This window comes from Leishmania martiniquensis, chromosome 33, assembly GCF_017916325.1.
Source record: "Leishmania martiniquensis isolate LSCM1 chromosome 33, whole genome shotgun sequence".
Classification (NCBI taxonomy): domain Eukaryota; phylum Euglenozoa; class Kinetoplastea; order Trypanosomatida; family Trypanosomatidae; genus Leishmania; species Leishmania martiniquensis.
The window spans coordinates 488,661-503,175 of record NC_090168.1 but is presented as its reverse complement, the minus strand read 5'-3'; the positions used below and the strand labels follow the sequence as shown (position 1 = coordinate 503,175).

General features: G+C 58.1%; 4 protein-coding genes across 4 annotated transcripts; all 4 read right to left on the bottom strand.

Annotated features, from left to right (window-relative positions):
- Positions 1-1,802: 1,802 nt before the first annotated feature.
- Positions 1,803-2,798, bottom strand: LSCM1_02602 (uncharacterized protein; the record flags this gene model as incomplete). Its single annotated transcript, XM_067320183.1, has 1 exon — positions 1,803-2,798. One exon carries the CDS (start codon positions 2,796-2,798, stop codon positions 1,803-1,805), a length of 996 nt encoding a protein of 331 aa, XP_067175558.1.
- Positions 2,799-3,837: 1,039 nt separating this feature from the next.
- Positions 3,838-6,105, bottom strand: LSCM1_02601 (uncharacterized protein; the record flags this gene model as incomplete). Its single annotated transcript, XM_067320182.1, has 1 exon — positions 3,838-6,105. The coding sequence occupies one exon, from the start codon at positions 6,103-6,105 to the stop codon at positions 3,838-3,840; it is 2,268 nt and encodes a 755-aa protein (XP_067175557.1).
- Positions 6,106-7,633: 1,528 nt separating this feature from the next.
- Positions 7,634-10,519, bottom strand: LSCM1_02600 (uncharacterized protein; the record flags this gene model as incomplete). The annotated part of the gene is made up of 1 exon (XM_067320181.1): positions 7,634-10,519. One exon carries the CDS (start codon positions 10,517-10,519, stop codon positions 7,634-7,636), a length of 2,886 nt encoding a protein of 961 aa, XP_067175556.1.
- A 2,470-nt stretch (positions 10,520-12,989) lies between these two features.
- On the bottom strand, positions 12,990-13,601 carry LSCM1_02599 (uncharacterized protein; the record flags this gene model as incomplete). Its single annotated transcript, XM_067320180.1, has 1 exon — positions 12,990-13,601. One exon carries the CDS (start codon positions 13,599-13,601, stop codon positions 12,990-12,992), a length of 612 nt encoding a protein of 203 aa, XP_067175555.1.
- Positions 13,602-14,515: the final 914 nt, after the last annotated feature.

The following is a 14,515-nucleotide window of genomic DNA, read 5'->3' as shown; positions in this document are numbered from 1 at the left end:
TCCACAAGTGATAGCTGTCGAAGTCGGCAATGAGGAAATTTTCGTGGCGCCCGTAGTAGTGAAGAGGAGTGCTCAGACAGCAGCGATGAGCTACCGCGTGTGTGGGTGCTGAATAAAATGAAGCGCGGCAAACACAGAAGCGGTGGGTCGAATGGAATGCTGCCGAGAGAGGGCCATGACGATATTGCAATGAAAGCAAAGAGGGACGCACACGGTTGGTAAAACCAACAACGACCCATGACGCTCTTCGCACATGTGCTATGCGCACGTGCCCACACGAACACAGGCTGCACTGCGAAGCTACCGAGGGGATGGGGTGTGGTGGTCAACGGCTGTTTTCATCGCCTGCGTCAGAACTTTCGGCCTCTGCCCCCCTCCCCCCTTCCCCCCGGTACCCGCGACCACGAAAAACTGCGGTGTGCTGCTCTCTTTATTCTCCTTCTCATTGGCTGTCTGGTGTTCGGTGCGTCGACCTCGCAGCATGGCTGGGGGGGGGCGATGATTGGCTTATGGAGCTCAAACACGGGATGATGTAAGCCGAAGGTGCAGCAGAACACAGCGACCTTTCGTGCGCAAATCATGGTCACATGCCCATCCTTAATCACAGCACTTTCCGTATGTGCCGATCTCACCACGTTTCGTTCATTTTTTCGCTTTGATTGCCTTTCCAAAAAGTACGACGGCTGAATTGAACGGCGAGGCGAATGCTTAGGTGGAAAGAGAGGTGTCTGCCCATGTAGAATCGTGCAGTGCGTCCTTCCTTCGACCTCATCACTGCTTCTCTACAGTAATATGACTGTCAGATGGCGTCGGTGTGCTTGCAGGCCAAGGGAAAGGAGAGCACTGACCCACTTTCAAGAGCTAAACCCACGCACTCACACAATGGCAGAACAAAAAGCTGCCAACGTACCAACACACACATAAACGCACGCACGCACCTAGTTACACCTTCAGGATGGTTGAGCCTGCGGCGCCAGAATAAATAGCGGAAAGCCGCACACGTTCGGAGGACGCGAGGGATACGCAAGAGCAGCAAACAACTCACAGACAGGCCCAACAAACGCAGTGGGAAAAACAGATGCGCACATTTCGTAAACTGGCACACAGCGAGTACCTGTAGGGCTCGCTGTCGACATGGCCAACCCCCTCTCGCAATGCGTCACACGAGCTCAGCTTCTGCTCAACGCGGCCCGTCACAGGGCCTATCGCATGATGCGAAGCAGCTTTGTAGACACGCGGTACGGCAGTCCGCCAACTCCGTCACACGAGCACAACTTCCAACCCCCTCCCCCCATTCCAAGGTCACTCTGACACAGCGCCCTCGTGGGGCTGGCCACCGCCACCAACCACGGAGGTTCGGCATTCACAGAGAATGGGGGGAGCCTTGCTGGCCCCACCCCCTCTCCTCTCCTCGCCCAAAACACACATCGTTAGGGGAATTGCACTGCCGAGGTGACTGTGCATTGAGAGGTGTGTGTGTCTGCCCCTGACCTGGTCTCCAGAGAGAGAGAGTGAGAGTGAGAGAGGGGAAGTGTGCGGGGCCCCCTTTTCACGTCTCCTCTCCCTCTCCACGGTAAAAACTTCTTTTACTCTCCTCTTTTTTTCTTTACCTTTTACGTTCAGCGTAGGTGAAAGAGAAGCCTCAGGTACAGCGAACCTAACGAGCGTCGTTGACATTCGCGCCCTCTCCAGAAACACTCTGAATGTCGCGGATCGTCTTGGCCTCGCTCAATTTTCGCAGGGAGGGAGTTGCTTGCAGATGCTCTGGCGGTCGTCAAAAAGAGATGAGGTAAAGAAACGCATTACTTTCGGCCTTCGCGCAGCGCCTTGACACGCGCCATTAGTGCTCTGTGCTCTTTCTCTTCCATCTCCGCGTACTTGGCGTCCAAGTTGACCGCCTCTGCCGCCACCTCCATCGTACGGCGTACCTGTGCCTCCTCAGAGGCGTCGTGACCGCATCCCAGCTCCTCTTCAGCCTCTGCATCCGCGATCTCAGGATAACGAGCGAGGTACTGCAGCTGCGCCTCAGGCCCGCCCAGGAAGTCGTATGGCAGTTTAGCATTCTTGGTGAAGCCGACAGAGGAGATGTCAGAGCTGTCGTAAATGATTTGTGGCCCTGAGGCGGTGTTTACTACAGTCCCACCAGGAGGGCATGGCGTGTGGTGGCTTCTCGCTGCAGAAGCGGGTGCCGCTTTGGGTGCCGCGTTGCCGCCAGATGAGATGAAGCCTTGATGCCGATCCGTGCCGCTCACTCTAGCCCTCGGAAATGCATTAGTGCTACAAATAGTCCGCTTGGCATTGGCCACTCGCTCACGGTGCTCTTTGTCCCGCTGCTGGCGCTTCATTGCCTCCATCGCTTCCTCGGCGGATTCGCGTTGCGCTTGTGCCAAGCCCAGCTGTTCGCGCAGCGCCAATATCATCTCCCGTTTCGACTCACACTTCTGTTTGAGAATGGCCAGCTGCGTGCGATCCTCTAAAAGCCTCGCGCAGTCGCTGTTTCGTATCTTCAGCTGCCGCTCTAGCGCCCGCACGCGTTGGATGAGGAAGTCCTTCGATTCATTCTCCAGGTTGTCCACGTCGGCAGACGGAGAGGCGGGTGCCGCAGTGACTGTCGTCACACTGCTTAGCGGTGGCTGCTGTGGTAAGTCAGGGCCAGCCGCAACTGACTTCTCCGTAGGCTCATTCGCTGAAAGCGGCTTGGCATCGCCCGCCGACGCCGCTCTCTGGTTTCGGGGGGAGGCCGGGGGGTGGGCTCTCGAGGAGGCGAATGCGCTGCTGGTGGAGTTATTCTTTTTCATTCTTCTGCTCTTCGGTGCAAGCAGCGAGTGAGTGAGGAGCGCTGCAGCACCACGGGGGACTGCGCACAGATGAGCTGTACAAAAATAAAGCGAAGAGAAAAGGAGCGACAAGCCACGCTGCGTGACAGCGGTAAGAGAGTCACGTGCGGTGGTCGGATGGCCTCAGCAACGAGTACGCCTCCCTTGTGCATGCAAAAACGCTTACGCAGACACACACACACTCAAAGAGCGGTTCCGCTGACGGAAGGGTGCGGGTGGGTGGGCAGGGGACGTCGCCACCGCGTGCGAGCTCTAATCCACCTATATGAAATGAGGGTTCGTCGCATAGGCGCATGCACAAACGCGCATTGAGAGAGGGCGCGACATAAACAACAGAGGACGTTGTGGAAAAAAAGGAGGAGAGTCGCGCAAGGGCGGAAGAGCAGTGATACATGAGATGAGAAAGGGAGCCAGGAAGCCTGCGACACGGTAGTTTTCTTGTTTCGCTGAAGGTGTGAGAGACTGCAGCTTTTTCGATGAACGAGCGCGGCCCATTGAGCACATCCTAGGCGAGCTTCACATGAGCGAGGTTGGCCGCCCCGACTGTGGATGTTGCGTGATTGTTTAGCTGGTGCTTTGTGGCGTAAATAAGAAAGAAGGAACGGAAAGGAAACAACCATTCAGCGACCCGAAAGTGCGAAAAGGTGCCATGCACTGACGCACAGAGAGAGGGAGAGGGGGGGAGGACATCGTGAAGGGAAAACAGAAGAGAGCTTCGCGGACGTTTCGGGCATCTCTTGTGCGGTGCACGTGTGTGCGAATTTCGTATAGAGTCGCCACGCGCGTACTTCAACGCCGTCCCGGTAGCCATTGCCCCTTTCCCGATGTATTGGTGCCTGTGTGTGCATGCAGCGGGAGAGGGCCGCCGCGAACCCAAATATGGTTGAGGAAAGGAGAGCCGTATTGGAATGAGAAGAGGTACGGCTGACGTTGGGACCAGTACGGCGCGCCTGCACGCATCCCAGACGCCGATGTTTGTTGGCTGCCTTGCAAAGATTTGCTACTCGGAGCTGAAGGGAGAAAGTTGATGCAGTGCCTGTGCTCGCTTCGGGTCATTTTCGGAGGGGGGAACAAGGTTGCGAGACGCAGATGATGTCAGTATGCCACAGAGGTGCGCTGGCGGTATCTCTGTAGCTGCGACCGAGAGGTGCACTGATGCCGCCGCATTCTTGCGAGTCCGCCCACCGCCCTTGCCCCCTTTCTCGCCTTCCTCAAGGTCGATCCAACCGCGGTCTTCCTCTTCGCGAAGCTGACCTCTCGAGAGCTGTGGAAGCAGGCAAGTTGTTTCCGCTGCTTGCGACGCCTCCTCACCGCCGGCGCCGCGGGGCGCCGGGTCTCGGCTCAGCGTAGGTGATGGAGAGGGGCTGCCTCTCAGCCGCACGTCCAACAGCACTTCTGGCCGTGTCGCTTGGAAGTGATTCTTGAGCAAGCGCAGCTGCTCCTTCTGCGACTCAATCGTTTTGCTCTGCTGCACGAGGAGGAGCTGCTCCACATCCATCTGCCGCTTCTGCGTGGCGAACTGCCGCCGATGGCTCTGCACGAGCTCTTCCTGGTTGCGAATCTGCCGTGTCTGCATCGCAATTTGTGCCCTCTGCGCCTCAATGATCTGCTGCATCGTCTTCACCTTCTCGTCGTACGTCTGCATGCGATCTTTGTTGCTCATCAAGAGCGCCATCTGCACATCGTTCTGCTCCTTGTGACGCCGAAGTAAACTGCTGTAAAGCTCCGTTTGGGTGCGCAAGCCCAGCAGGCGGCTGTACAAGCTCTGCAGCTCCTCCGCTTCAGGAAAAAGTTCGCGAAATGTGTGCAGCTGGTGACACTTGCTGTAGCGTTCGTGAAAGGCACTCAACGTCCATTGGCGCTGTACAATGCGCTTTAGCTCAAGTCCGACAAATCGATCAGGGGATGCCTCTGCATCTTCGCCGTCCTCGGCCTCCTCACCTCTTCCGTGGCACTCTTCGACGGCATTGCAATGCCCGTGGAACGGCCCCTCCTGCCACGTGCGCTGCGTACTAGCCGACGCCGCTGCCTGCGCGTCCTTTTCATTTCGTGTCTTCTTGGCATGTGGCAGCTGCGCCATTTCCGCTAGCGGAGCGCTGACAGCGTCCGTGACGCTGCGGTTGACAGCGCTGACGTCTCTCGAGGCGTCCGCGTCGTCAGTGCTGCCTCTCTCCTCTGTCCCTGATGTGGCTGGCCGTTTCACCCCCTGCGTCTGCGATGTAGCCTCAAAAGGTGCCGCAGCCTCGCTTGCCAACTGCGAATGCCGCCCCTTCGGGGTGGAGATGCAGAATACAAAGCCAAGTGGTTGGTGGCAGTCTGGACACTGCACCCGACTCACGCATCTATAGTCCTGGAACCATGGCGCGCGTGACGACAACGTGGACCGGTTCACGTCGATAAACGCTTCACGGAGGCGAAAGTTGCCAGGCGAGGTCCAACTCGTCTCCGCAGCGGCTGCGGTGGCAGCCTTCATGACGTCTGCCTGGATGTTGGCGAAGCTCGCGTCGCGGATGACCGCTGGCGTAGTCGCGGAGAGTGAACTGGCTACTTCTCCCTCTCCGCGGTGCGTGGCTGCCTCTGCTCCACCTTCCGCGTGCTGGTCCTCTGGGCTGACTACTGTGGTAGCCACCGCACTGCGGTCTTTCGTGCATTCCTGCACTCCACCCGCAAGCACACTGTCCTTGGCGCATACAAGGTCGATACGGCTCTCTGCTGTGCTACCGTAGCGACGGACGATGGGAGTGCTGCTTGTCTCTGTGGTGACGGCATCGGTGTCCCTGCTCCCGCCAGCCGGCGCGGCCGGCGTGCTCTCGCTTGGCGAAGCCGTGATACCTGTGACTGCAGCCCCCGTGGTTTCTCTGCCCCTCCCACTGGGCAGAGTCGCTACACTGCGCTCGTGCAGTCGGGCATCCATGCTTTGGCGCTGCTGGATCCAGTGCTTGCGAGACTGAACAATAGATTCAAGGGCCACCACCAGCGCGGCAGGGGGCATTGGAAATTTCATGAGGGACTCAGATACCACGGCGGACGTTTGCACTACCTCAGCCGCACTGTAGCACGGCACCTGCACATCCTCGAGGTCGAGAAGCCCGTCGAGGTCGTAGTGAAACGCCTGCTCACTCGGTCCCTGGCGCACTTTGCGAAGCAGCAGCTCGCTGCTGTCGCAGATGGGGTACTCACAACGCGAGCAGGCAAAACACGTTATGTGCGCTGCTTCAGAGGAGGCTCTTACCCCCGCTTGGGAGTCCTGGCGAGAAGCAGACGACATGCCTCCAACAACGAAACGTGCACGATGACGTGTTCTGCACCCGGGGCGCGCGGTGTAGGCAAAAAAACTCGCGTTTTCTGTTTTCCAGAGGGGGGGCGCACGCACACCAAAGATGCGGGAGCGAGGAACAAAGAAGAAGAAACGAGACACCGAAATGAACGCGCAGAGAAGCCGCAGATGCCACACGACACTCAAGCCGACAACACCCCCGATAGTGGCAGAGCACTTTAGAGATGGTGGCGAAGGTTCCTCACTCTGGCGGCTTCCGTTTTTCCGTTTTCTCCGGTCTCCTCTTGGCCCGAGATGCTCTTCCCTTCCGACGTCGCGGTCTGTGCCCACTTCCTTGAGGAGGCGCCCAGCAACACTCCCCTTGTATCAGAGCCAGCAGCTGGGGAGGGGTTGAGGAGAGAGAGGGGGCGGCAATTGAGAAAACAAAAAATGAAGGGAGACAGGGAAAGTGGTGAGATGTCAGCCAGCAGCGACAACGGTCCAGATATATAGTGAGAGAGAGGGAAGGCGACACGCCAGGGCAGGTGCACTCGCGCCCGCGGCTGGAGGCCCTCTTGCGTGTAAAGTCGATCCCGAACGAGTGGCAGCGGTGAGTGCCTACGCGGTGCGATGGGGAGCGGGGGAGGAGAGGGAAGCACGAGGCGTCTGCGGCAGTAATCCACAGTAGAGCGAGAACAGCGACGCACGCGCGCGAAGAGAACAGAAGGCAGGGAAAGGGAAGCTTTCGGCAAGATAGAGGGACGACAACAACCACAAGAGCGGAGCTCATGCTAAAGACCCTGTGCGTGAGAGTAGACAAAGGATCGAATGGGCGGTGGCCCCAGGGAGGGGGGCCGGCGGAAGGTGACGAAGACAGCACGAATGTAAAGGGAAGTGAGGGAAGCAGAACCGCTCGCGCAATCAAAGAGGTCGAGGGAGCGACAGGATGAAGGGAAGGAGTGGGAAAAGTGGTGCAGTCCACCATGGCAAAGACGATCATGGGAAAAGGAGTGCGCGGGTGAACACAGGCTTCGACGAGTATGCGTAGCTCACAGACGAGCACACACACACACACACAAAAAGCATGGCAGGAGCCTATAGAGACTGCGTCAACCAGCTATGAAGAGCAACTCACCCTCGTGACGCGTTTATGTAAAGCGCGCGCGATAGTATCGCCCCCCCTCCCACTGTTTGTCGCTGGGCAGGGATGGTGAAGAGCTCGGTACGCCTGGCAACGCCTTTACGAGGTGTCCTATGAGAACGCTTGCGATGAGAAAAGGCCAATCGTTTGATTCTTCTTTTTTTTTGTGCGTGTGGGTGACTCCTTCAACTGCGGCTTTCCATTCGATTCTTCTTTTTTCTTTTTTCCTTCCCTTTCCCCTGTGCGTGTGTGGCCTTTTCTTTCCTCCAATATGTCATAAGGGCTCCTGTTAGGATGTATAGCCGCTGCGAGCCTCATGTATACGATCGTAAACGGTACACACAGACACGCACACACACACACACATATCACGCGGCGTGGGTGCGTGGTGCCGTTGCCTCACGAGGTAAGGTCAGCGTCATCGGCATCATCGCAGGTGGTAGCCCGTCCGCGCTTCTTATCGTAACGCATGGCGCACTCCCAGAACTTGACTTTGGCAGATATGCGCCGCGGCACGATGCGCCACTTGCTGCACCGGTCACACTGCACCCAATGCACCACCTCCCACTTCTCATCCTTCGCAGACTTCTTTTCCGCGGATCCGCCATGAGAGCTTTGGTTGGGTTTCCGTCTCGATGAGCCACCTCCAGGGGCTCGTCCACGCGGACGCCTAAGCGGCGGTAACGCCGGTGAGCTTCCTTCCCCAGCCACTGGCACCGCCTTCTCTGCAGCGGCCTCACCACTTGCAGCCCTCTTTTCCTGTGATACGACCTCGCACCGTTGCCGGCGGCAGCCGCGAGGAGATGCCGCACTGACATCTCCAGCGTTCGCCGCTACCTCCGTGATTGCCCCATAGGCATGCGCCGTCGACCTCGGCGACTTTTCTGGACCCTGGTGAGACGATCGCTCGCGCTTTCGAGGCGCGATACGAGGGGCCCGCGGCGGTGGCTGCTGACCAGCATTGTTGGCGAGGTCTTGCGGGTGCCCCCTAGGCCGCTGTAGAGCCTTGTGTGCCAGCTGCGGCCTTGAAGGAGCGCGTGTTCGCTTCGCTGCCCCTGGAGGCGTGGCGAACTCGCTGCGGTTGACACCATCCGAGCTCCCTGGTTCTCTTTTCACCGCTGCCATTTCCCCTTCCTGAGCACAAAGCTTCGTAGACTTGGGCAGCGGTGCTTTCGTCCGCGTGCCAGACGGGCGTGATGGTGAGCACGCTGCAGGATCAGCGCGCGTGGCTTCCACTTCCTCGAGCGACACTGTCAAACGCGCTGGCGCTGCTTCGCTGGCCGTGGCAATCATCGCCTGCGCTTCTTGTTCTGCGGTGTCAGTGCCGCCGCCGGTCGCGGACATGCGCAGGTGACTACTAAGAAAGGAGTCCAGCATAACCGCCTCGCGCTTTGCTTGGATCTGCGCCGGGGTGAGCTGCAGCTGCCGCACGAAGGAGCTGATGCTCCGCGCCTTTATGCAGCGGGCGAGCTCGCGCAAGATCGGGAGTGAGCGGTAAATGAAGAGTTGTTTCTCTTCCAGCTCGGCGCTAGCATCATCCGGGCTCGACGCCAAGCTGTGGCGCTGCGGCTTCACCGCTGCCGGGCCGGTGGCAGCACCGGTGGTGTGGCGTCGTTCATTGGCGCTGCGGCTGGGGGATCCCCTCATCACTGACTCCCGCACACTCCACTGGATTGTCCGCAGTAGGGGTTCGGAAAGCAAAACACGCGCCACATCATCCCTGCTGTGCCGCTCCGTTGACTCCTGCGGATCTTCGACGCAGACCTGTCGCCGGCTGAGCGAGCCTAACTGCGCTTTGAGAGGGTACGGCAGGAAGGGGGATGAGAGGGCGGCGTAGATGAGTTCCGCTTCGCACAACTTCATGTTGCACTGCATAAGCCCTTCCATCTCCGATACACTGCATGCCTGGTCTATACCAGCCGCTGATCCAGGGTGCGGAGTGTTGCCCACGCGGGTGGCCCGACAGGATGAAGACGCTGTCACAGCCATGGCGCACACGAAGGGGGCACCCCCGGGAAAGGGCTGCGCAACCCGACGGAGTTTGCCGCATGCGTCGCACACCGCCCAGCAGTAGGCAGAGAGAACATTCTCCTGGCAGTCGTCCTCCACGCTGGAATGGCGGTGACGTAGTGCCTCATTCTCCTTGTCAGGAGTGGGTATCCCTGCACGAGTGCAGCCTTCGCCAGCGCTGCCGCTGCTGCGCAGCAGGTGCAGAGCTGCCGCCCTCACCCACGACCCCTGCATTCGAGAGAGCGCCGTCTCGCGCTCCGCAGCAGTCTCAGGCAGCGCAAGGGGCGGCAGGCTACCCTGGCTCTCCAAGTCGCGGCCAGTGCGGCCTGCCCGTTGGCCGATGCCGCGCCCATAACGCCGCCTACGGCCCACATTGAGCTCTTGTGCGAGGGCCTCGTTCAGCGACGCCCTTCGCTGCCGCAGCGTCTCTACGAAAGAGACAGACGGGGAGCTTGGGGAGGAGGACTCATCGGAGGAGAGGGCCAAGCTCTCTTCGCAAACGGGAGGCATGGGAAGGGCACGATAGATACTCTGCAGCCAGTCTCGCCGCAGGTCAGAAAGGGCGTCCGCGTCCCACGCACACTGCCACCCGGCGCAGATGAATGTGTCAGGGTTCGGAATGTAAAGAGGTGCGTGCCGTTTGCGCCTCTGGCGCTCGCCTTCAGAGATCGGTGCCGTGGAGTCCTCCGCATCCTCTCGTGGCGGGCACCGGCTGCCGCGTAGCTGCTGGAGAATGGACTCAAAGAAGCTGTGCTGAGAGGTCGCCACCACCGCGCCCGTGTCGCCACCATGGGCGTCGCCGTTGTGCTCCGCTTCATCGTTCGCGAGGTGGCTCTGCTTTTCCTGGAGTCGCCGTGACCGCCATTGGGGAGTGGCAGTGTCGTTCGCGAGCTCCTCACGTCGGCGCAAGACGTCCTGACGCGAATGACGCAGCGGACCACTATAGGCAGTTCGGTCGCTTATCGGATCCAATCCCGCCGCACTCGTCGACACCACAGCAGCGGCTATTTCATTAGGAATCGCACGCAATACAGGCACCGCTACCCACTGATGGCATCGGGTGCATTCCAGAAACACACTTTCCGTCACGGAGGGATAGCGGTGGCGCAAGGTGTAGAGGACGTCTGGGAGCCTTATGTACCGCGGCTCTGTCTGCAACCCATGTGGCGTGGATGGACCCGTTGTGCCAGTCGCGGCTCCAGCAACAGCCGACGTCGGCTCACGCGCCGGTGCAGCTGCAGAGGACCTATCCACATGCGGCAACGCACTCTTCATGGCAGCGACGCCCACATTACGTGCTGTACGAGGAAGATAGAAAAGACGAACGAGACCACTGAAGACAGAGATGGGAGGGTGCACGCCTCACTCACTCGAGCTTACGTCAGACGAGTCTCACGAGACACGATACCGACTTGTCGCTCTTCAACACCCTTTTTTCAGCTTCGAAAAGGATAAGCAGTCGACGATGCCTCTCTTGCGTCGAGACAGCTGCCGCTTGTGCTCGCTGGAGTTGGGGGAAGCCCAAATTACAGGAGATTCGCTCTTGGCAAAACGCAGGGCTTCGGATACGTGTACGCAGCACTTGAAAGGCGGCCGTCTTTCCTTTGTCGGTGAGAAAGGGCCGTGGTAGCGCCAAGAAGAGGTGCAGGGACCTTTTGAGGTGAGGGTCGGAGAGGCGATGTGAGAGAGCATGAAAGAAAACACAGACACGCATACACACATCCACACGTACACACAGAGGCTGATGGAGCCTGTGTGTCCTTTTAGTTTCCGTGCGCTGGCGACGGCAGCCGAGAAATGGCGGTGAGCGCGCTCGTGAGGTGGAAATGGGAAGAGGGCGATGATGGTGGTGGTGAAGTAAAGCGAGTCTGAGAGGCGTCACTGTGCATACATCCAAGAAAAGGGCATCCCCATGTAGCACCGAACGAAACCAAAAGGGAAGCGCATCGAAGGGTACACGAGTCATCTTTATGGGGCAGGGCGTGATCATGGCGCGCACGCCTTTTCCCCTTCGGCATCAAAGAGAGACATGCTTAGCACGCACACACACTTGCACACCAGAAAGCTCATCCGCAAGTCCCAAAAGAACGTCCTCAGACACGGATGCATGCGCTTGTATCGTGTAAACGGGTACAGGGGAGAGAGAAGTTGACGGTAGCAAAGACTAAAGAATTAATGATCGCGGCAAATGTCTCAAAGGTATGCGAGCACCTGTGCACACGTGTAGGCAACCGCAGACATGCATGGCCACATGCCAGCAGGCAACCAAAAAGAGATACATGTACCGGTGTAGGTTGCTGTGAATTGCACTTGCGTTTGCTGAGAAAGAGATGAGGGGTGGGCATGGAGGAGGAGAAGGGGGGGTGAGGGGAAAGCACTAAGAGAACGACGGAGCGCAGAGAAGCTGCGCCTGCTGGCTTCTTCCTTCGTCAGCTGTGCTCATGGCATGCGTTCACTGTGGCCTCGCAAAGCTCCATTTTTTTTAGATACGCACACACAAAAGCAAGCACACAGCGCAGGAGTTAGGGAGAGCAACAAGGGCGAAGACGAGGAGCGGCCAGCAGGCGTCATGTGCATGCGGGGCACAGTCAGGCAGCGGTGCCGGTCATACACCTTCCCTAATCCTTCATGCCCCCTAGCTCACGACGTGGGGCTGAATTACCGTAACAGCGCGTGCGCTACCCTGACGTGGTGCACACGTAAAGCTGTAGAGCAGTACTGTATGCGGATCGCCGAGTCACTGAAATGACGGGCGGCTTGTGACCAAAAGAAAAAGGAAAAGACACGCTGTGTGGGTATGATGGGTGTGGCATCCAGAGAGAGAGAGGAGCAGCACCCCACAAGATACCGCATGGTCTCAGTGAACCAAGCGGCGGTGATTCAGAAATGAGAACATCGTCCGAGGCGCCACAAAGATGTGCCACGCAAAGAAACTCGTGAGACGAGCGAAAAGATGAGTAAACACGCGAATCAGTGGTGCTCTCCACCTCAAGGCGAAAAAAAAGAAAAATGGCCGCACTCATTGAACAGTTGATGCGAAAAAGAAAAGGAGCACACTGAATTCGCCATCACCAGAACTAATCCGCACAAGCCCACCTCCTCCCCTCTGTTCACTCGACGCGGTCACGCGGCTTCCATCAAACACAGAGGCGGCAACAAATGAGCTGAGTGCGCGCCTGTCGGGGAGTAGGAGAATGGTAAGAGGGAGGGAGGGGGAGGGGCGAAACGTGTGCTCTGCTGGCATGTGCCTCGGCCACCGGAGCACGCTGCGCTGTTTCCCCCTCCCTCTCTCTCTATTCTATATGGTGAACAGAGAGCAAAGAAGCAGATGGACTTTGTGCCTTTCATTCTGCCTTCGATTTTCCGAAGAAGAGCGCACAGGCAAAGAAAAAATAAAACAGCAGCCGTTCTCATCGCCTCGCCGGAGAGCAACGAGTACCATTGTTCTTTTTTCTTTTCCTTCCCCTCTCTGATGGGACGAACCCCGCCCCTCCCTCTCCCTCTCCCTCCCTCCCCGCCCCACACACCATAGAGACCCCTTGACCTTCTGGCGAGCACGTGCCTGCCTCCCCCCTCTCCTGCAAACGCATCCTCGACTATTGGCAATGCCCTCCTTCCTTGATCGCTGCACCCCTTTTCTCGTTTTCGCACTTTGACCTCTTTTGTAAGCACCCGCCGAGTGGTGATACTGCCGTCACAACAGCCCCGGTGAAGAGCACATAGGTGCTTTCCAAGGACCTGACCTTTAGGCGCTCAGCTTCTCCATGTTGTGCTTCGCCAGCTGGTCGTTGATCGCAGCCACAAGATCAGAGTACGCCGTCTCAAGCTCATCGTTCACCAGTATCACGGAAAAGAAGTCTGGGTGTTCCTCCAGAAACTTGTACTCTGACTCAGCTGTCTCAAGGCGCCGCTGTAGCATTGCCTCGTCATCGGCGCCACGCTTCATGATGCGCCTGCGTAGCTCGTCTTTGGGAGCCGTAATAAAGAAGTACACGGCGTTCAGAGCGCTGTCTGTGCGGTGAAACAGCTTCTGTGCCCCCTTTACATCAATCTCAATGATGCACACCTTCCCCTGCTTTTGCACAGCGTGCACAGCGACGACGCTCGTGCCGTAGAAGTTTCCGTGGACGTCACACAGCTCAAGGAACTCATTATTGTCGAGCATCTTCAGGATACTATCGCGGTCTGTGAAGTGATACTCACGACCATCCACCTCTCCGTGGCGCGGCTTACGCGTTGTGTGTGACACCGAGTAGGCAAAGCGGTTGGGATACTCCCGGAGGAGGCGCCCCAGTAGGGTTCCCTTGCCCACACCAGACGGGCCGCACACGACCAATGCGTTCAAAGGTTTCATCATCTCGCTTCACACAAGGAAGCCTCTCCCCTATCAAGCGAGACCGGAAGAAAAAAAGCGGGAGGAGGCGCCACGGGAAACAACAACGAGGAGAGAGGGAGAGGGTGGGTACGAGTTGCGGCAAACAACATAACACCAGAAGCCGAAGCCGAAACCGAAGCAGCAGCAGCAGCTCACCACACAGGCGATACGGGACGGACGTGAAGGTTGGAGAAGGAAGAGAAAAAGGAGCCTCTCCCTGAGGGGCGCACTACACGACAGCAGAGGAGCAGAGAACAAAGCAAACGTTAGCGGCAGGACGGATTTGGCCGAAGGGGAATGCTGTGTGTGCCTCTCGCTTCTCCCTCTACCGGTGTCACGATCTCGTGTGCCTGAGGGGGCCTAAGAGTAGTGCGCGCCTCTCTGCTTCTGTGCGTGCGAGTGTGTTTGGGGTGGGGTGGGCGAGGAGAGGGGGGAGGGAAGAGGACGACGAGGGTTAACACCAGCCCGCAAAAATACACAAACAAGCAAGCGAGAGGAGCACAAAAAAGGAACAAGACCGATGAAAGAGATACGAGGAAGAGGAAAGGCCGAGGGGGGGCGTGAAAAAATTTGATAGGATACTGCTAATGTGAAGGATGGGCCAGGGGCAAGCGAAGAGAGAAAAGACACAAGCACACACACACACACGCTCGCTCTCTCCCTCTCTCTATATGTTTAGGTCGCTCAAAAGAAGCCGCCCCGAGATCAATGAGTCGCCGTACTTTCCTGATTGTATGTTACCTTCGCTTGTGCTCGGGTATGCGTATAGGGCGTGTCGGTCCTTTTATTTAACTGTTTTTCGAAATAGTCGTACGCCTCTATATGTGTTCGGTTTATGTTGAAGAAGCGTGGGGAGCTACGCGCCTTGCTTGCGCTCCTGCTCAACGTCGGGTGAT